Genomic DNA, 23,175 nt, shown 5'->3' with positions numbered 1-23,175 from the left:
ATTGCTCTCATTAATTCAATTGATGCTCTCATCAATTGAATTGAAGAGAGCAATAATTGAATTAATGCGCACATTAAATCAATTATTGCTCTCATTAATTCAATTGATACGCGCATTAATTCAATTGATGACAGCAATTATTGAATTGAAGCGCGCGCATTAATTATTTGATGAGAGCAATAATTGATTTAATGCGAGCATTAATTAAATTCAAGAGAGCAATAATTGAATTGATATCTTCAAATAATTGAAGATATCTTCAATTATTTGAGTTTAGCTTCATAGATTTGAGGTCCTTATTTTCAACTATATCAACATCACCAGTAATGACACGTCCAGCTGGATATCGTTTCCATAGACTGCAATGAAGATATTCATTCATTGTTTACAAGACTGTGTAAGTCTCTTCATCCATGAACAATTTTCAGTGATGAAATAAAGTTGTTTACGTCTACTATTTTCATACATTGTACGTATGAAAATAGTAGATAAACCCCCGATAGATAGTCTTGTGTTACATGTATCACAGACCTCTTGACTTTATCTATACTAGATTTCCATAGGAACTCATACATTATTTTACATAAATATGAAATTGTCTCCTTTTTGGAGTGGAAGGTGATATATGAACAAGTGATTTAATTTAGGAATCAGCAAGAGTTCAATGACAGTAATTCGAACAATAGGAGTTAAAATTCTTCTATTCCACTGCTCAAAAACTGCAGTAAATTTTGGAATTTGGAGTCCAAAGTTTATGTCATTAATTTCATTCACATCAACAGTAAATAGTATAACTAATTCCTAATTAGGCAAACGGTGTAATACCCTCCTGAATAATGGTATGAAGCACTTCAAACGGTACTCAAACTAACGACTTGGTGTGTTTGCAAACGACTCACCACAATAACCATTTGATTTGTGACACTCTGATATCAAACGAGACTGCCAAAACTCTAACATCAATCCCTCCTGTACACTATCTGCTCTGATTTAGAAACTGATCACTTTCAGAGCGAGTAAGCGGAGAGACGTAATTACCGCAGGTAGGTTAACATACAAATTTGGGAAATCGACGATGGCGGACCTGAAGTAAGTCCATTTGTCATTACGTCACAGTGTTACATTGTTGTTAAAGTTGAAGTTTAGCAAAATACCAAAAGATGAAGCAGAAGTGTACGACTTGATGGTGTCTTTTATGATCTGTTTTTAGGTATTATATTCTTTGAATTCCAATTTCAGAATTTGCAATCGAGATCTTGATTATGAACTTGCATTCCAATAAAACTGCAGAATCTTTTCAATCACAGGAGTCTTCAGTAGAAGACTAACAGGCTCGAAATTGAGAATTTTATTTACGAGAAGGGTTGCACATCGGTGATCTAATGCTCATAAATTTCAAAGAATTGTTATTCACAAAACATTGATTTACACCAATGATCATTACAAAAAACTTATTTTACTGGAACATTATGGTTCATACAAAATTACATTCAATAAATGTAAGGAAGTTAAGCCTTTGTTTGGTACAGGGGCCCTTTTATGTTCTTAATTCTTATTTTCACTACCTTCCCAGACAAAGGTTGATCAGAGGATCTCACTTTTCCTCTGGTGAGCTACATGTAAATATTCAAAAGAAGAAACAAATGATAAGTAAAGATCAAATTTATTTGACACTGAATTACATGCAATGGTAATTTTGAAAAATATTGAACATATTATCAATTTAATGAAATTTTGATATTCCACATTTAGACTGATGATATATAAATAAAACATTACTGAAAATGAAATGCATAAATAAATAACAAGTTTAGAATGTAGATATCTAAATACAAGTCAACATATAAATAATGGTAAAATACAAGGCATCATATATCATGCTATATTACATTGTAGTGAGGTAGCTAAAAAATCACTGGGAAAAAGAAGTTTGCTTGAAAGTGATGAATATCAACTGTACATAGTCATCACTGTCAACGGCAGATAATTATTATCTATCACTTAATGACAGATAATTGAAATAAATTCAAGATAATTAATATCTATGACAGATAATTATTGTCAATCACTTTATGGCAGATAATTAAATCAAATTCTAATATCAATGATGGATAATTATCGTCCATCACTTAATGACAGATAATTAAAATACATTCAAGATAATTAATATCTATGACCGATAATTATTTTCAATCACTTTATGGCAGATAATTAACATCACTGACAGATAATTAACATCACCAACAGATAATTGACATCAACAGATAATTGATGTCAGGGGCAGATAATCAACATTACTGACTGATAATATCAATGGCAGATAATGTCAATAACAGATAATTAACATCAACATGATTGATGGCAGATAATGTCAATAGCAGATAATTAACATCAACATGATCGATGGCAGATAATGTCAATAACAAATAATTAACATCAACATGATCGATGGCAGATAATGTCAATAGCAGATAATTAACATCAACATGATCGATGGCAGATAATGTCAATAGCAGATAATTAACATCAACATGATCGATGGCAGATAATGTCAATAGCAGATAATTAACATCAACATGATCGATGGCAAATAATGTCAATAGCAGATAATTAACATCAACATGATCGATGGCAGATAATGTCAATAACAGATAATTAACATCAACATGATCGATGGCAAATAATGTCAATAGCAGATAATTAACATCAACATGATCGATGGCAGATAATGTCAATAGCAGATAATTAACATCAACATGATCGATGGCAGATAATGTCAGTAACAGATAATTAACATCAACATGATCGATGACAGATAATGTCAGTAACAGATAATTAACATCAACATGATCGATGGCAGATAATGTCAGTAACAGATAATTAACATCAACATGATCGATGACAGATAATGTCAGTAACAGATAATTAACATCAACATGATCGATGACAGATAATGTCAGTAACAGATAATTAACATCAACATGATCGATGGCAGATAAATGCTAATAACAGATAACCATATAAACACCAATGGCAGATGATTCTGATGAAGAAAACATAAAACCTGGACTTAAAAAATTCTTTCATTGTGTTCAGGTTGATAAAGAAGATGAATAGCATTGATTTATTCAAGATATGGATCTCATACATCATCTTCATATTATAATTCTTAGAACCACCAGCTTATCAGCTTTCTTCATCACTACTTAATGTTAGATCCACCACTTTATCACTACCATTACAATCCTCCTCTTCACTAACATACACCAAGTTCCTGTAACGGGTGTTCAGCCAGTCACTAGATTTCTTTCTCCTTTTCACAATACTCGGACTAAATTTTTCTGGTGAATCTTTTGAAGGCGAAACAAAAAAATCAATAGTGGACTGACGCAGTTTTCTTGGTGTCGTATTGGAACAATGGGGATTAATTTCGGTCCTTGTTTCACTTTCTTTTTCAACGATTTCCACACTGTCGTCTGCTGTTGATTTCCTGTGTTTGTGTGGAGATTCTGAGTACGAGTTTTGACTGGGGGGCAGCGTGGAGTCACTGTCGTCTGCTGTTAACTTCATGTGTTTATGTGGAGACTCTGAGTAGGAGTTTTGGCTGGGGGGTAGCGTAGCATCACTGTCTGACTCCTCACACAAGCTGGCACTACTTCCTGGAACACCCTGAAAACTAGTTCTGGTCTCTGGAGCCATTGTCTTTGACTTTGTGTCTTCAACAACTTCCACATCATCATCAGAATCCTCTACCTCAAAAAGGGCCTCTATTTCGTCGACAAATCCTCCATTATTTTTCGGAAACACACGGTTTTCCTTACAACTGTCTTTGTGAAGCTTTTTTTCCTCTTTGTCGTTGATGGAGATCTTTGATTGTTGAGATGAATTCCTCGATGGACGGTCTTCCCCAGCTGACAAACTATCGTTCCTCGATGGACGGTCTTTCCCAGCTGACAAACTATCATTCCTCAATGGACAGTCTTCCCCAGCTGACAAACTCTCATCTGTAATGACAATGACAGGGTTTCCCATTTCTACTGACAGAATTTTTATATCCAAGTCCTCATGTTCAGACACACAAGACAACTCCCTACCATCATTTTTTATTTTACCCATAACAAATCCCTGAGATTCTTGAATATCACATACAGTTCCTTTCTTTGATTCCTGATTTAAATCTTGAGTATGAGACAATGGATCTATTGGGCTATCACAGTCACTCGGGGTTACATGTAAATCACAAACATCTCTGTCGTCATCACAAGGAGAATCGCATTTTTCATCAAATAGATCATTGCTTCCACTAAAACACTTGGTCTGACTCTCTAGACTTTCAGTACTAGTGTTACCTCGGCGATACTTGGACTCCGTAGAATGTGCAGTACCTTGAGATGTGTGTGTATCAGGCTTTGGAGATTCATCAATTTCTCCATTATTGATTGGCAATTCTGTAGAAATCCTGCTGTTGCAGCTGCTTCCATGGAAACCGTTTTGGTAAGCATGTTCATCAGGTACATTTTCAAGGTCAGCATTTTCTTCATCAACTTCTCTGTTGACAAATGAAATATTTCAAATTGTCACAAAATATATAGGGAAAGTTTCAATTTACTTTATACAGTAATTCTTAAAGAAATTTGAGCCTCCGACTTTCTCTGTTAGGTCTTCAGTTAATTTGTTCTTAGAACAGCTCTACAGGAAACTCAAATTCACTTACTGGGCAAATTATATAATGATAGCATTGTTTAAACAGCCAGGTGATACCAACATTACCTCAAAGTGAAAAATGACACAATGAAAATTTTAAACAGAGATTATTTGTATTGTTGTTGATGTTAAAAACATGTATCTACATGTAAAATAAACTGGAAGAACATTGGTATCTATGCTGCAAGCTTACATGTTGACTTAAGGTAGGTCCTTAGTCCTGGATTTTTGGGGTTTAGGTAGCATTTTTTTGTTTGGAATCAATAAATTAACATTCAGAGTAATGAAAAAAGGCAAAACAGTTAAGGGTTTCCATATTAATTTTCATTACATACACCACTAAAGTCATATACCCCGATGTAGATTTTTATGAAATTCATTGGAAACAGTTATTTGTTGTTATTTTAATTTAAAAACAACAAAATGTTTTTTGAATTGCATTTATTTATCAGGAAACATGTCAATAACTAAAACACATGTCATTTTCAATATGTTCATCAAGTTTTAGAATAACATGTGGAAAATTATTGAATTAGAATTATTCCCCAAAATGTTAAAAACAAACAAATGTGGACGCATTTTCCTTATAGCATGGTTTACATATCATTTTTTCTGTTTATATTAGTAGAGTTACATCTGTTATAGTTCTTCATGGGGAAAAATCCATACCTTTCCTTAATAATTTCAAATCTATAGCTTCCAGATTATGTATACCCCCATCAAAAACTGAAGTCTGGCACCATACAGCTGAGCTATTTAAATCACTCGGGATTAAAATTGTATGTAATTTCATGAAAAGACACAGATAATGATTCCTTATCACCTTGGTAAACTGTTTGTCAAAAATAAAGGAAATCTATCGCATTATGGACTTGATAGATAATTGAATGAAAACAGAGTTATTGTCCTTGGATTCAATATTTTGAAACATATCATTGACTATTCAAATATAACTAAGAAGTTTGAAATATTTTATGGCTAACAAGATTTTTTACAATAACTATTGAAAAAGATTCCAACAAAATTTATGTTCCTATCATTAAATTATTGACTTTGCAAAATCCTATGACGTCACACGAGTGTGGAACTACGTTAAATCACTGGAGGTATTTTGAAATGGAATGAAAATATGTACCCATTCCAGAAAAACTTTCTCCATTTGTTTTTTGGTTTTTTTTTCTTTCTAATTCCTCCAATGACAGAAAAATTTACTGTAAATGGTAATTTTTCTAATTCCTCTAATGACAAAAAAAATTACTGTAAGTGTTGTTTTTCTAATTCCTCCAATGAGACAGATTTTCCCTCCGTTTGTTCACAGTCATCATATACCACAATCCTATGAGACAAGCATTCTGATTGGCTGTCTATTTGGGAGTGGATGGCATCAAGTAAACTTTGTCTTGGTGTCGACAGTGTTTGGGAACTGAAATTAAATGTCATTTCTTCAGTTTAATTGAATGTGAAATCTCTCTCTCTCTCATACTTTAGATAAATATTGTGGTTATGAATTGGCTGAGATTAGACAACAACTTTGGAAATAACTGTTCAGTGTTTACATCAACTTGGAAAATAACTGTTAACTTTAATGTACACATCCACTTACGAAATGATTCTTTAGTTTTTACATCAACTTACAAAATGACTGTTCATATCAACTTACTTTTCCTCCTTTTCCTCATCAGACTCACAGATTCCGCTGATTTCACTGTCGCTATGACAACTGCCACCATAAGAACTCTGATAGTCGTCATCATCTTCTGTTTTTTCTGTGATGTCATTTTTCGAGGGAAGTGTAGTAAATTTACAAAGTTTTTTAGATGAGTGAAAATTCTGTGAACCAAACATGAGTTCCTCTGAATCACTAGACATCTCTGTAACAGAAGATCAAGATATGAATCAGTTATTACATATGCAATAGAACATGGCTATCACGACACTCCAGGGACACCCCCCTCTAAATTCATGATGGGCATCATCTGCCATATCCGATGAATGTGATTTCGTTTTTATCAGTAATTCAGTATCAGTGTGTTCACTATAACCGTGTACCACTGTACCTACATGTACGTCATCAGAGTAATATATAGACATGAAATTAACATTCAAACACAATATGACATATCCAATCTTTATTTTGTACAGGCACCATAGTATGTTATGCTGCTATAACTAAAATTTCATGTTGTTTAAAGGTGATCAGACGAGGGGGGAGGGGGTGTGTGAAAATAAATGAGTTTACAAAATAATAAATATACAGTAAAACATGCTTATACCAGAAGAATTTTCATTCCTTATAAATGTTATCCATTATATCCAAAAAGCGTAAAATATTTTAAACTATAGAGATCACAGCAAGTGTGAATTCATTATAATCATGTTTGCTGTAACTACTTTACCACATTAAAAATTTTTTTTTATAAACTCAAGATCCATAAGCGTACTACTACACCACATGAACTGTTTTGTTCGCGATAAGAACGGTTCCATTCCCACATCAAACTGTTCCGTTCCCAGCCAAAAGCACTCTGTTCCCAGATCAAAGCTGAATGGTTTGAACAGAACAGTTACGACCATTGAGACAAGGTGGGCATTCCTTTATCGAATTCAAACGCAATAAATTCATATAAATCAATTTTTCATTGAAAATAATTATTATCAACCATTTTTAAATTAAATTATTAATCATTATTTATTGCTAAATTACATGTACAAAAATTGATCTATTCATTTTGGACATGTTCATTCTAAATAATTATGCCTATGATAAAAAATTTGAAACAGTTAATTGGGCTCTATGCACTATAATGTACATTTGTATAGCTATATGAGTGCTTAATTAAAGTTTATTCTAAAAAAAAATGTACGCACTGATTTCCTCATTAAAATTACCTCTGCATTAAGTAATAGAAAAATTTCTTCACATTTTTGAGTTAAGAGTGACAATGTTATATATAAATCAGACTTGAAATGACCTAATGTGATTTTATGTCTAAATAGAAAATTAAAGTTGTTTCCTATTGATTGCATTAAATACATGTAAATATCCCCATGTGTTAAGGCACGTATAACTGTATGTATTGATTTACTTTCATCCCCCTCCTTCTTCCATTTTAAAATATTTGTAATTTTAATCAAATGAAAGATTTATTTAGGCAAGGAATTTCTCTTTCCCACACTATGTATGAATAAAAAGTACTGAAAGTGTCCAAAATGCAGAATTTGAAATCGAGGCCAAACTGTTCATTCCCATCTTGGCCCAACACGTTCCATTCTCGATAAGAAGTGTTCTGTTCTGTTCTCACTGAGAACCGTTGTATTTAAATCGTTCAGTATTCGTTCCACCCCACCCCTTCCCCTGTTTATTCCCAAACTGTTCAGCGATTGCTCACTGTTTCACTGGTGTGGTAGTACGCTTCAGGGTCTAGATTTTGGGAGCTCGTAAACATCCCTTGATATGTAGGCCCTTTATCTTGTAAAAATTCAAAAGAATAAAATCACCAGAAATTTGGCGTTTTCTGTTCTTCACAGCTTGCTTCAGAAGACCTAATGGCCGCTGTGAATCCAGTTCTTCTCTCACACGAGAGCTGTGTTTCAGCCTCAAAAATTCATTTAACCGTCTCTGCACCTACCAAAGTCACAACATCATCATATACTTAGGTATCCTGTTGTTTATACACATATATTCTAACAACTTGTTTATTCAAATAATGTTAATTCTGAGATGACAATTTCATAATTTATATCTTTTTATTTTACATATCTTATCAAACAAGAGGTACTGTGAGCAATGCTCACTAAGAATACCCCCCGCTTACCCCAATCTCCCAAAGGGTGTTGGTAATAGGTATAAACTACCTCTTTTCTGAGTGTAAAAAACAAATGGCATGACAAACCGAACCATATTGCTACTTCGATGTCCAGTGCGCTTGACCTTTGACCTTTTGACCCTAAAATCGATAGGGAACATCTTCATCCCATGGGTAGTCCATATGTATGATATGGTGACTGTAGGTGGAAAGGATAACGCTTTAGAGCCCGGAAACCATATTGCTACTTTGATGTTCAGTGCGCTTGACCTTTGACCTTTTGACCCCAAAATCGATAGGGAACATCTTCATCCCATGGGTAGTCCATATATATGATATGGTGACAATAGGTGGAAAGGATAATGCTTTAGAGCCCGGAAACCATTGCGTCTACAGACGGACGGACAGACAGACGGACAACCTGATTCCAGTATACCACCCCAACCCCCCCAACTTGTTGCGGGGGGTATAAAAATATGGTCATTTTCAAACGTGGGTATGACCATGCAGTCGATCAGATTTCATACTTGCTTGATAACCTTTTGCTGTAGTTTGCTTAATATGAGAATTTCATAAGATAAGTTCAACACATAAAGTCCACTACAAAGACTGTTTTTATAGTTCAGTGTTGGCTTAATAGTGTACAGATATTGTTCTATTTACTGACAGAGTTGTCTTTCCTGTCTGCTTCTACAGACCTGAGCTAAAGTTGTGTCCTCTGCTGGTTTGACATTAGGAAACACCTGTCTGGGCTGTAAGTAAGTCACTAGGTCACGCACCTCCAGCATGGACGAGTGGAAGGAATAACAGACGCGGTACATTCCCCGGTCCCAGAGCATGACCTCACCCTCACTTAGGTGGACCGACTGAGTGAAAAACATGGTGGACGGAAGAATTACCATAACCTTCAGGTTCTTATTTCTCAGGTCACAAGGGAGACACGGAACCTTCCCATATACCTAAATATAGAAACAGAAGTCACATGGGAGATCCTTCCCATATACCTAAATACAGAAACAGAAGTCACATGGGAGATCCTTCCCACATACCTAAATATAGAAACAGAAGTCATGTAGGAGACTTTCCAATATACCTGAATATAGAGACAGAAGTCATGAAGGAGACCCTTCTCATAATCCTAAATATAGAAACAGAAGTCATGTTGGAGACCCTTCTCATATTCCTAAATATAGAAACAGAAGTCATGTAGGAGACCCTCCTCATATACCTAAACATAGAAACAGAAGTCACATGAGAAACCCTTCCCATATACCTAAATATAGAAAAAAAAAGTCACATGGGAGATACTTCCCATGTACCTAAATATAGAAACAGATGTCACATTGAGAGATGGGGACTTCCCTATAAATCTAAATATGATTATATATAAACAATATCATATGAGAAAGGAGACACTCCGTCACACCCTAATACATGTAGATGGACATAATGATATGGAGGATGAGGGACTTTCCAATACCTAAATATAGAAACAACATTGACATGTAATATATGAACTTTCCACGCTTTGATGGATGTCAACAATCATGCATAAAGAATAGAATCATCTCCCATTAGACATGATCTCCATCACTGCAGAATTTGATACTGACCTCCATTAGAAAGATACCCATACTGTGCACCCTATTTATTATATACCCATCAATAATCTATGTTTTGATACTGTTAAATTCATAGAGTGTGATCCGACGTTTCTGGAACTCCACAATCTGGTGATATGATTCCAGATCATGTCTCTAGGAAACTGATGACATCATAATACATCAACGCATGTCGATTTTTAAAATATTTTTTGGGGTGGAAAATAATTGAATTTGTCACAAACAAAACTGCACACACAAAAAATAATTTCATGGTATGTTTGTGCTTTTCCTCATTTGGAATACATTTATTATGTTATAAATGGGAATTTAAAAATACGTAAGAGGATATATAATAAATTTGTCATTATTACTAACAGTAATTTGATCTGAAGAGTCAGATCACATCTCATTGACAGGCGAGGATCATCAGAACAAACTCAACACTTCACGTCTTATTTGATCTGATGATCCTCGCCTGTCAACTTGACGTGATCCAACTCTTCGGATCAAAGAACTGCGAACGATAGTATTGTTTCGCCGCTTACCTTCTGGTAAATTTCTAAAAATTATCATTTTTAAACGATTTTCTATGCCAATATAGACATTTTTAAGAATTTTCATAAAAGTTCATTTATTTGACAAAATAAAGAGAGATAACTATAATTTGGGTTCAAATTGCTTATTTCACTATAGGAATCAATGGAAAACGGAAAATATTTTTTAAAAATCTCCCCCCCCCTCCCCCCATGTAACACAAATTCCTTTTTGCAGGTACTATAAATTGTCATTTAACAAATTTATACCAAAACTTTTTCATGGGAAGGGGGGATATATGTCTACAGACCAAAACACAGCGAATATGTTCACTATCTGATCAATTGCAAATGAGGTTAACGTGTGAGAAATGAAGATTAACCATTTTTTCCTCAATAATATAAAGTAGTGTGACAAATTAAATGGTTATTTATTGATATCAATAAGCATTTTAAAATATATGACATTTTAAAGCCCAGTTTCAAGGAACAAATTTTGCTACCCCCTAATTGAAAGAAATTGAAAATAAGAGGAAAATAAGCAACTTCCGAGATATCAGCTCTTCTGTGATAGAGGTACATTCAGTGTTCTGTTAAATGCTTGGGTGGGTACAAGATGTATACATATACTATAGACTAGCTATGTAAATACGGATAAAAGTAATGAAAGTGTAAATTTTGTTTATATCAGCCGCTGGTATACATTAAACTGACCATATCAAGAATAATATTTGATTGAATTAGGCCATTAAATTAAATATGAAATTATTTTTTATTTCCTCCTCTGCACAAGTGATATTTTAATCAAAGAAAAATGGTGATTATCAATTTTTGTTTGAGCTATTTTATTATTAAATACCAATAAACTTACTATTAACATTGTGTGTCCCTGCAGTTTGGGTGGTTGCATGATGTCTGATAATTGGCCTTTAAGTAATATATCAAGGCAGCGATAAGCATTTGTACCCACCGTGTGTGGACGATAGTATGTTTTGTCTCACTGTGCGTAAGAGTTCCACAAAGAGAAAGAACTATTGGGCAACTCAGAAATTGCGTATTAATTAACACTGGTATTAAAGTTAATAATCAATTATTAATGAATTCTACTTTGCATTTAAACAAGAGGCCCATGGGCCACATCGCTCACCTGAGTCACCTTGGCCCATATCTGAAGACTTTCCATATATATTTGCATGTAAAACCTTGGTCCCTATTATGGCCCAAACTACCCTTTGCAAACTTGAATCTACACTATGTCAGAAAGCTTTCATGTAAATGTCAACTTCTTTGGCCCAATGGTTCTTTTAAAGCTTTTTTCTATATTTGTATGTAAAACTTTGACCCCCCCCCCCCCCCACTTGTGGCCCCATCCTACCCCCCGGGGACCATGATTTGAACAAACTTGAATCTGCACTATGTCAGAAAGTTTTCTTGTAAATATCAGCTTTTCTGACTCAGTGGTTATTGAGAAAAAGATTTTAACTATATATTTGTATGTAAAACTTTGATCCCCCTTGTGGCCCCATCCTACCCCCGGAGCCCATGATTTGAAGAAACTTGAATCTGCACTATGTCAGAAAGTTTTCATGTAAAAATCAGCTTTTCTGGCTCAGTGGTTCTTGAGAAGAAGATTTTTCCTATATATTTGTATGTAAAACTTTGATCCCCTATTGTGGCCCCATCCAACCCCCAGAGCCCATGATTTGAACAAACTTGAATCTGCATTATGTCAGGAAGCTTTCATGTAAATCTCAGCTTTTCTGGCTTAGTGGTTCTTGAGAAGAAGATTTTTAAAGTTTTTCCCTATATATTTGTGTGTAAAACTTTGATCCCCCCCCCCTTGGGGCCCCATCTTATCCCCGGGGGCCATGATTTGAACAAACTTGAATCTGCACTATGTCAGAAAGTTTTCATGTAAAAATCAGCTTTTCTGGCTTAGTGGTTCTTGAGAAGAAGATTTTTAAAGTTTTTCCCTATATATTTGTATGTAAAACTTTGATCCCCCTTGTGGCCCCATCCTACCACCGGGGGCCATGATTTGAACAAACTTGAATCTGCAATATGTCAGGAAGCTTTCAGGTAAATTTCAACTCTTCTGGCCCAGTGGTTCTTGAGAAGAAGATTTTTAAATGACCCCACCCTATTTTTGCATTTTTGTGATTATCTCCCCTTTGAAAGGGACATAGCCCTTCATTTGAACAAACTTGAAAGCCCTTCACCCAAGGATGCTTTTGGCCAAGTTAGGTTGAAATTGGCCCAGTGGTTCTGGAGAAGAAGTCAAAAATGTGAAAAGTTTACAGACAGACGGACAGACAGACAGACGGACGCCGGACAAAATGTGATCAGAATAGCTCACTTGAACCTTCGGTTCAGGTGAGCTAAAAACTATCATTAGCAAAATTGCAAATCTTTTTAAAACATACGAGTTGAAAATGTACGGAGGAATCCAAAGTAAGAGTGCGTAGTTCTTACTGTAGTAATGACATATATTTAATAACCAAAGAATTTAATTCCTAAACACAATCATGTGAAATTGACTTAGGACAAAGTCAGGGTAATGTGATATTACTTTTCTACTTTTTCAGACTATATTACCCTTCCTCCGCACGCGTGAATGGGTGTGGCTCCGGCATCAGACGTAAATATCCCCCTCAGCTCCGACATCTGATTGTAAATGTCTTCTTTGTCCTTTTTGACGTGAACCTACATATCACCAAATTTTGTGTACTCAATAACGATATTTTGGTGGGAAATCAAATATCTTCATTTTTGCTGTGAAAAAACAATAAATATTACCACGAATTAACTGTTACAATGAATAAGTACTACCATGAGATATATGTAACAATAATTTAAAATAATTAATTTTACCATGAAATTATAATGATACATAATTATCATCATGATCTAACGATAAATAAGGATTGGGCTAAGAAGGTTTTCATGGAAATTCACAGTGAGAAAATCTCATACCTTACAGCCCAGTGATTGGGCCACCTCCTTCAGCAGAGGTTCATGGCCGTAGTTAGCCCGAGGGGTGAAGTGTATGACGTGCTTATCCCCCTTGGATGTCCACTCTTTAACTAGGTCACACACCGCCCGGATGATGGTATGACGGGAAGGTATGTAGAAGCTGTTGGGGTGGCAGAAGGTGGTATCCACATACAAGCTGACCAACGGCTTCACTCTGAAGACAGAACGTCCAAATTATCAGGAAATACTCGGACATCAGAAGGTAAAGAACAGACAGAATGGTCAGGGGTTTTACTCTACAGAACGTCAGGAACTGACAGCCATGTCCACATTCAAACTGAACTTTGGTTTCGGAGCAAATTGCATGTACAATTATGTGGGGTTTTTCTATTTAATGTATTTCATGAGGCATGTAAGGCGTCTAAATTCCAATATATTTTTGCTCATGATGTGAATTCAAATCAGTTATAAATGGGCAACAGAAGTGTCTTTGTACAAATCATCCAATGATTTCACATTCCTTGAGCCTGAATGAATTGCACAATTACTGTAATTTAAAACCAACTTTATTTGCATGCTAAATTTTTTTTGTGAGGTTCACGAGAATCTCGTTATTACAAATATTTCTCACTGAGAACCAGTCCTTTAATATATCTTGAATGTTTAAGATCTCTTACAGTGATTCATATTGAAAAATGCTTATCGTGAGACCAGCAGATTCCCCTTCATTACAATAATGAGTCCCAAGCTAAAATTTCATTCCTTTAAACAAACAGCCTGACAATCACAGGTATAAACAAACCAAGTTATGGAGGAAGCTTACTGTTGTCCCCCCACTAAAGAATATTAAATATTTCACTTTTTATTACAAGCCATCAAATATTATTCACTTGGAGAAAATTCTGATTCATAGTTAATATTGCAAAATGATTTCAAGATAGAAATTTTCTCAAGTCTGACCCAGATCCTGCAGCAGATCAATCAATGATTTGAATTTTGAGAGTGGTACAATGCAATTTTTCTGAAGCCATCCAATCCACACACATTTAATAAGTTTATGATCCCCAAGTTCACATATTTGTTTAAAGTTGAATGCTGGAAGTTTTTATTCCTAGTTTTGTTCATGCCATTTAGTTTTTTTTTTACATTCTGTGCAATGCTGCAATACATAAATTTATCTCCAATTTCTTCATTTCTCTCCAATCTTGCATGGCCAAGAATATAGTGTACTAAGCCATTCTTCTTGAAATTTTTTCACCTTCTGATTTTTTTTAAACCTCTACTTCAATTTCAGGATCGCGATCCACGTTTGATTTCAGGGACTCCACATTTGTTTCTTTCCGGTGGTTACTGGCAATATTATCATTTTGCAAAAATGTTGTTATCTTTCCCTGATCAGGGAGTTGTTTTTTTTTCAGTGGAATCGCGACGTGTGACGACATTCTAGTTCCCAGTTTTGTTTACCCACCATAATGCCATAAGTATATCATTTGGTTTCATTGGTTAACGCAATTCAAGTTGACCAATGGAATATCATAATTCTTCATTCGGAGTATCTCTGGTGTGTAGTATGTTCTGGAGTGGGGGAAATGAAAACACTTAACATGTAATTTCAAACTTTTATGCATCCGATCCGTTGGGATGCACACTTAATGAAATCATGCATCCTAAGCAAATTTAATGCGTAATCTACGCAGGACGCACACCAAAATGAATCACTAATCTCAGTCAAGAAAATTGGTCTTCTTGAATCAGTTTATCACTTAGTCTGGTAAGTTACGAAATAAAGTCGTCACAAATAAAAGCTGGGTTTACAGTATGCTGCCTCACCCCCAGTCTACAAGAGTACTGTCTTAGTATTTAAACTCCCCATCCCCAGTCTACAACAGTACTGTCTTAGTATTTAAACTCCCCACTCCCAGTCTACAACAGTACTGTCTTAGTATTTAAACTCCCCATCCCCAGTCTACAACAGTACTGTCTTAGTATTTAAACTCCCCACCCCCAGTCTACAACAGTACTGTCTTAGTATTTAAACTCCCCACCACCCCCAGCCTACAACAGTACAGTACTGTCTTAGTACTTAAACTCCCCACCCCCAGTCTACAACAGTACTGTCTTAGTACTTAAAAACTCCCCACCCCAAGTCTACAACAGTACTGTCTTAATACTTAAACTCCATTTGCTTAATTTTGTGGTACATAAATCTTACTTGTGATCAATATGCAGAGCTTGTTCATTCAGGAGTTGATCAGACTCCCATCGAAAGTCACCGGTGTACAGCACAGTCCCATCAAACCCCTCAAACAGGAACCTACAATCATACAGAAATCCAACCCCTCAAACAGGAACCTACAATCATACAGAAATCCAACCCCTCAAACAGGAACCTACAATCATACAGAAATCCAACCCCTCAAACAGGAACCTACAATCATACAGAAATCCAACCCCTCAAACAGGAACCTACAATCATACAGAAATCCAACCCCTCAAACAGGAACCTACAATCATACAGAAATCCAACCCCTCAAACAGGAACCTACAATCATACAGAAATCCAACCCCTCAAACAGGAACCTACAATCATACAGAAATCAAACCCCTCAAACAGGAACCCACAATCATACAGATTAATCCAACCCCTCAAACAGGAACCTACAATCATACAGAAATCCAAGCCCTCAAACAGGAACCTACAATCATACAGAAATCCAACCCCTCAAACAGGAACCTACAATCATACAGAAATCCAACCCCTCAAACAGGAACCTACAATCATACAGAAATCCAAGTTATTGTGACTTGGACTTCAAATTCAAGTTTTCCTGTGGGGATTCAGGTTAGAATAGAGGTCCTCAGTACTACTTGCTTACAGTAAGAGGTGACTAAATGGGCAGTCCTTTGGATGAGACCATAAAAATAAAGGCCCCCTGTCACACAATAAAGATCCCTCCCTGATCAAAGGCATTAAACGCAGAGCATACTTGTCTAAATTTTGCAGCCCTTTACCAGCAATGGTGAAGTCTCCATATGAGTGAAAAATTCTTGAGAGGGATGTTAAACAATATAGTATTACAATGAAGCAAATTCAAGCATAATGCTAGGAAATACAGTGTAATTATAAACAGATGAATTTATATGATACATACTATTCACATCAAATTCATAGTAACTTACACAGCAAACCCTGGACAGAAACTAGTGAAATAAACTGTGTTTTCATGGCAACTTACATGACAGATCCCGGACAATGACTGGCATGTATCAATGTCACTGTCACTTCCTCTGTCTGAAATCAAATAATATTTCATTTATCAGTGATTAATTCTTAGTCATTCCACAGAATCTCTCTCAAATTTGTGCTAGTTACCGTAATCTTATATAGTACTTTGATTATTATGGTGGGTGTTAAATTAACTTTGCTGATTCGATCTTGCTACACAGGATTAGAATGTCTGATAATCTTATATAGTACTTTGATTATTACGGTGGGTGTTAAATTACCTTTGCTGACTCTTGCTGGGGGATTGGAATGACCGATGGCTGACCCACTTTCAGAGTTCTCTGTGACAGAAAACAGAAATCATTTCTTAGACTATTTTTTATTAATAACACGAAAACCTAATGATTTATTTTCGTTCGTCAGAGTAAAGTTTTACAGATCTCTATAGAAGTTTACCGGTATTTGACAGTTTTTCATAAACACACGCATATTGTCACATAATATGGCTTTCAAATGACCTTACTTGCTTCGACAAATGTTATAATCAGGGTTTAAACTTTTACTAAATATTTAGATCAGCCATGTGGGCTCCTGTAGTCTCAAATCTAGGTGTCTACTCATAAACACATTGTAACAACTCAGCCATTTCTGTCAGTCTATTTTTGTAAAAAATGGTGACTTTCTTCCAATTTCTCAATGACTTGTGATAAGTACAGTGTTAAATCTCTGCAGTGTTTATTTGTCAGTTCTTTGAATCACTGTTAAACAAATGTTACATAATCAACAGTAGCCAGTCTTACCAACCAAAATAATCGTGAGAACCACATAACTTCTAATGTCCTGTAGGATTACCTGTAGACTATTATCTCCAGACTGACTAGTATAAGAATGATAATTAACCCGGAATAATCATAAAGTTATACAACAAAGAAATCTTAAACTTATACAGACTCCCAATACACTGCACAGCGAAAATATTAGTCTTTTTAGCAGTTGGAGTGGTCTGCCCCTGATTGACATTTCATAGTTTGTCTATTAATTGTCTAGTGTTTGTCTATTAATTGTCTAGTGTTTGTCTATTAATTGTCTAGTGTTTGTCTATTGATTGTCTAGTGTTTGTCTTTTAATTGTCTAGTGTTTGTCTATCAATTATTTAGTGTTTGTCTATTGATTGCCTACTAGTGTTTGTCTATTAGTTGTCTAGTGTTTGTCTATTAATTGTCTAGTGTTTGTCTTTTAATTGTCTAGTGTTTGTCTATCAATTATTTAGTGTTTGTCTATTGATTGCCTACTAGTGTTTGTCTATTAGTTGTCTAGTGTTTGTCTATCAATTATCTAGCATTTGTTTATTAATTGTCTAGTGTTTGTCTATCAGTTGTCTAGTGTTTGTCTATCGATTATCTATATATTGTCTATTAATAGTCTATCAATTGTCTATTGATTGTCTAATGTTTGTCTATTAATTGTTCAGTGTTTGTCTATTAACTGTCTTGTATTTGTCTATTAACTGTCTTGTGTTTGTCTATTGTCTATCAATTATCTATCAATTGTCTATTAATTGTCAATAAGTTGTCTATTAATTATCTATCAATTGTCTATTAATCATCTATTAATCGTCTATCAATTGTCTATTAATCATCTATTAATCGTCTATCAATTGTCTAGTAGGCATATGCTTTGGTAGTCAAGATCAAGGTGCTCTCAAGCAAAGATCAGTAACGACTGAGAATCTTAGCATGTTAGAGTGATTTCAAATCCTACTGAAGACTTTTTTGTGTATTTAATTGCATACTTTGTAAAAATTTGAATTTTTAAAGATTTCCTTTTCCCGAAGACCAACAACAATATTCTGTCTTAAGTTAAGTTGTATCCTTTCATCATTACTTGAGTGAAATGACATGTCAGGCAGGATTTTATTGATACACCCCCCTCCCTTATTTTCGGTTAAACTACATGTAGTGTATTAGGCCTCCTGAAAGCACCGGCACTAGGTAAGATTAATAAAAACTAACCACAAACTTCTCCAGTTTGGGATGCTTCTCCATAAGTAGAATTTTCGTAATCTCCGAGCAGTACAGGAAAATGTCGTTTCTGAAATGAAAGCATTAACTCTTACTATTGATACTGAATACATATCTGTGTGTCAGATGTTATAAGAAAAGGCCGTATTCACTCATAATTATGACATATTGATTATATTCTATATATTGAAATGGAGGGGTGTATGTTTTTTGTCACAAAATCATCACTGTGTAGACTTCTTTTTTTTTTTTTTAAAGAAATTACAAACCAAAACAGATTCTCAAAACACATGCAGTTGGCAGTGGGATAATCCAGAATGTATTTTATTCCATATGATTTTACCTTGCAATGAATTCAGAGGTCAAGGTTATTCCCCGTTATTAGTATACATAAATGTAATCTGCCAATATTACCATGGTTACTATTAACCACCAAAAATATACATCTTTTTGTCAAGAAGTATAGATTTTGCAGTTGAATTTTAAGTGAAATTCTTGTTGAGAAAATAAATTGTTTATTCATGTAATCTTTCCGTGACAATGCCCTATACATAACAATTATAGAGCTCTCTCACATGGTGAACATCATGTTTCATTCACCAGGAGAAAAACATATCAACATCAACTTAGGCTAGGTAAATTTTCATCCTGCAAGCATTCATCCTAAAGTTGATTCAGTAGAGCATCAAGACTGTTGTATTGAAAGTCATCAGTTCAAATCTCAGCAGACATTTTCACAATCTGACTAAAGTACAGACCTATATTATATATGTATAATATAGGTCTGTACTTTAGTCAGATTGACGTTTTCAGTAATTTTTCTACTCCATAAAATGTGGAAATGAAAATTTCAAGTACACTGTATTACTTATTCTTTTTTCATCCTTTAGTTACCTCACTAACAATCTGTCTATCCTTCATTCATCCTTACCTCACTGACAATCTGTCTATCCTTCATTCATCCTCACCTCACTGACAATCTGTCTATCCTTCATTCATCCTTACCTCTAATACAATCTGTCTATCCTTCATTCATCCTTACCTCACTGACAATCTGTCTATCCTTCATTCATCATCACCTCACTGACAATCTGTTTATCCTTCATTCATCCTTACCTCACTTACAATCTGTCTATCCTTCATTCATCCTTACCTTACTGACAATCTGTCTATCCTTCATTCATCCTTACCTCACTGACAATCTGTCTATCCTTCATTCATCCTTATCTCACTGACAATCAGTCTATCCTTCATTCATCCTCACCTCACTTACAATCTGTCTATCCTTCATTCATCATTACCTCTAATACAATCTGTCTATCCTTCATTCATCATTACCTCTAATACAATCAGTCTATCCTTCATTCATCCTCACCTCACTGACAATCTGTCTATCCTTCATTCATCTTTACCTCTGTCTATCCTTCATTCATCCTTACCTCACTGACAATCTGTCTATCCTTCATTCATCCTTACCTCACTGACAATCTGTCTATTTTTCATTCATCCTTACCTCTAATACAATCTTTCTATCCTTCATTCATCCTTACCCCACTGACAATCTGTTTATCCTTCATTCATCCTTACCTCACTGACAATCTGTCTATCCTTCATTCATCCTCACCTTACTGACAATCTGTCTATCCTTCATTCATCCTTACCTCTAATACAATCTGTCTATCCTTCATTCATCCTTACCTCACTGACAATCTGTCTATCCTTCATTCATCATCAACTCACTGACAATCTGTCTATCCTTCATTCATCCTCACCTTACTGACAATCTGTCTATCCTTCATTCATCCTTACCTAACTGACAATCTGCCTATCCTTCATTCATCATCACCTCACTGACAATCTGTCTATCCTTCATTCATCCTTACCTCACTGACAATCTGTCTATCCTTCATTCATCCTTACCTCACTGACAATCTGTCTATCCTTCATTCATCCTTACTTCACTGACAATCTGCCTATCCTTCATTCATCCTTACCTCACTGACAATCTGTCTATCCTTCATTCATCTTTACCTCTAACACAATCTGCCTATCCTTCATTCATCCTTACCTTGATGACAGCCTTTCAAAAAATTCTACAGCAGCGAGTCCTTCCATGTGATCTGTAAGATGTAATTTTGTTTTTTCTTTTATTTATCAATTCTTCATTATGTAGGAATCTTACTGGCAAATACAAAACACAAATCAATACTGAACAATTGGCATGTGAACTACTGACATTTAGACATTAAATAACAATTAATTTTACAAATCCATTAATTTACAATATCTGATAACCTTTAATTGCCAAATTTGAATTATTTAAATTAAATAGTATATGCTTTAAAGTTTTGTTTATCCTGTATATCTATATATGTTTGCCCCAACTTTTTATTTTAATATTTCTTTCATTTTTTTTTTCTTTGGCAAATTTTGGAAACATTATTTTAAAAGTTTTTTTGTGGTTATAATTCTATCAAATGAACTTAGATTTGCAATGAGATTGACATTAATAACTTAAATATCTACTTATATGTTATTTAGATCTGGGCATGTGGATCATATACTTTTGAAATTTGTTGGGTTGCCTGATACATGTAGTAGTATTTACAGTGTAGAAACCCGTGGGGATCCGGGTTAGAATAGGTCCTCAGTATCCCTTGCTTGTCATAAGAGGCGACTAAAAATGGGGTGGTCCTTTGGATGAAACTGCAAAAACCAAAGCCCTGTGTCACAACAGGTGTGACACGATATTAAAAGATCCCTCGCTGCTCAATGGCCATAAGTGTCAAGCAAAAGACTAAATTTTGCAGCCCTTCACCAGCAATCAATATAGTGTAGAATAATATTTTTATTCCATCAAATACAGAAATGTCTGAGCATGCATTGATGAAAACCATGCAAGCATCAATTTCAGCATACTTTACAGGCAATTGATTTGCCTCTAGTACAATCATCACAGTAATTCAATCGACCAATTCATGATAAAGTCATTCAAAGTTTCTTCATCCTATACTGTATAGTCCTCTTGTAGATTTCATTGCACTGACTCCATACTTGATGTGATGATAAGAGTGCAAACTCCATACAACTTACTACAGGTTACAAACACACACAAAAAAGGTACATATACTGAAAATTGCTTCTTGCATGTACCACTGTGGCAGTTACATGGGTTTGATAGCATGCAGTGGCCAGATAGCGTAGTTAGTAGAGCACCTGACTAGAGATTCAGGAGGTCCAGGTTCAAATCCTAATCTAGTCCATTGCATTTCCTCCCTTCCTGTTACATTTGGTGCCATAAACCAGCCCCTGCTGAATCACAATTTCCGAGATATAAGTTCTTTGTGATGGAGGTAATTACGTTCAGTATTCTGTTGAACGCTTTGATGGGTACAAGATTTACATTCATACAGTATAGACTGGCTATATGTAAATAAGGATAAAAGTTCTGAAAGCATAAATTTTGTTTATATCAGCCATTGGTATACATTAAACAAACCATATCAAAAGTAATTTGTTTGAATTAGGCCGTTAAATTAAATATGAAATTATCATTTACTTCTTCTGCTACACGACTGATACTCTCCTGGATCAGTGTTGAGAAGGTAGATATGAAATGGTGGTCATTTGCAACCACTTCAAAAAATAGCCAACTTTATCTGCTGTTGGATTTACACTATGTAAAGGTAAGAAATGCATGTTTCATTATGGTAGGGAGTTACTAGGATGTCTAAGACGAACAGTTGAAGCGGACTAGAAATTCACTTTAACCAATTTAAATCGCAGAAAGCGGCAGAAGTTCAGGCAAGATTTCCGGAATCACTTTGTGTGACACTGGTCTGAGGTTCGGAACAGGCGTCAGTCCAAATATCCAGCCTCGACGAATCTCGCTGAGATTAGGGGGACCCGGGTTCTAATCCCGGTCTGGTCCGTTTCATTTTCTCCCATCCCGTTACACCACCATCTTATCGATGTTTTGATAAACATCTAGACAGGTATGATGAGTACTATATAAACTGAAAGACTTCAGATAATTAGGATGAGCAAATTAAAGTGTTAGTATTTTTTTAAAAGTAGCTACCTACCGCAGTGACAGTGCGACAGAAAAAAAACTGTGGACCTCAGATTCGGACCGTCAAACCTATCCAAGGAGACACGGCGGTATTCCCGCATTCTACCATTAAAGCAACTCATGGTATCAACACCGTTTTAGCTATCGTTAAAGTAACAGATAGCCATGATGATGATTGTGGTTAAACTTCGGAACTTCGTTTATAAAATCAAATTGAAAGTGGATCTTAAAATTCA

At 35.1% G+C, this 23,175-nt stretch overlaps 1 protein-coding gene across 4 annotated transcripts; it reads right to left on the bottom strand.

The window, feature by feature from the left end:
- Positions 1-1,647: 1,647 nt before the first annotated feature.
- On the bottom strand, positions 1,648-23,169 carry LOC125655330 (protein artemis-like). Of its 4 annotated transcripts, XM_048885588.2 has the most exons (14): positions 22,953-23,169; positions 20,936-20,987; positions 18,859-18,937; positions 17,128-17,187; positions 16,857-16,912; positions 15,833-15,934; positions 13,621-13,834; positions 13,243-13,350; positions 9,209-9,469; positions 8,203-8,329; positions 6,365-6,575; positions 5,963-6,127; positions 4,386-4,549; positions 1,648-4,004 (listed from the first exon to the last, which is right to left on the bottom strand). In XM_048885588.2, exons 1-14 carry the CDS (start codon positions 23,059-23,061, stop codon positions 3,187-3,189), a joined length of 2,526 nt encoding a protein of 841 aa, XP_048741545.1. In that variant the 5' UTR covers positions 23,062-23,169; the 3' UTR covers positions 1,648-3,186. The 4 variants fall into 4 exon arrangements, with proteins under 4 accessions (XP_048741545.1, XP_048741542.1, XP_048741544.1 ...); XM_048885585.2 differs by having other exon boundaries at positions 1,648-4,549; XM_048885587.2 differs by lacking the exon at positions 22,953-23,169 and adding an exon at positions 21,476-22,059 and having other exon boundaries at positions 1,648-4,549.
- Between the last annotated feature and the right edge of the window lie 6 nt (positions 23,170-23,175).

This window comes from Ostrea edulis, chromosome 7 (genome assembly GCF_947568905.1).
Source record: "Ostrea edulis chromosome 7, xbOstEdul1.1, whole genome shotgun sequence".
Lineage (NCBI taxonomy): Eukaryota > Metazoa > Mollusca > Bivalvia > Ostreida > Ostreidae > Ostrea > Ostrea edulis.
Note: the sequence above shows the minus strand (reverse complement) of the source record. Positions and strands in the feature narration are given on the sequence as shown.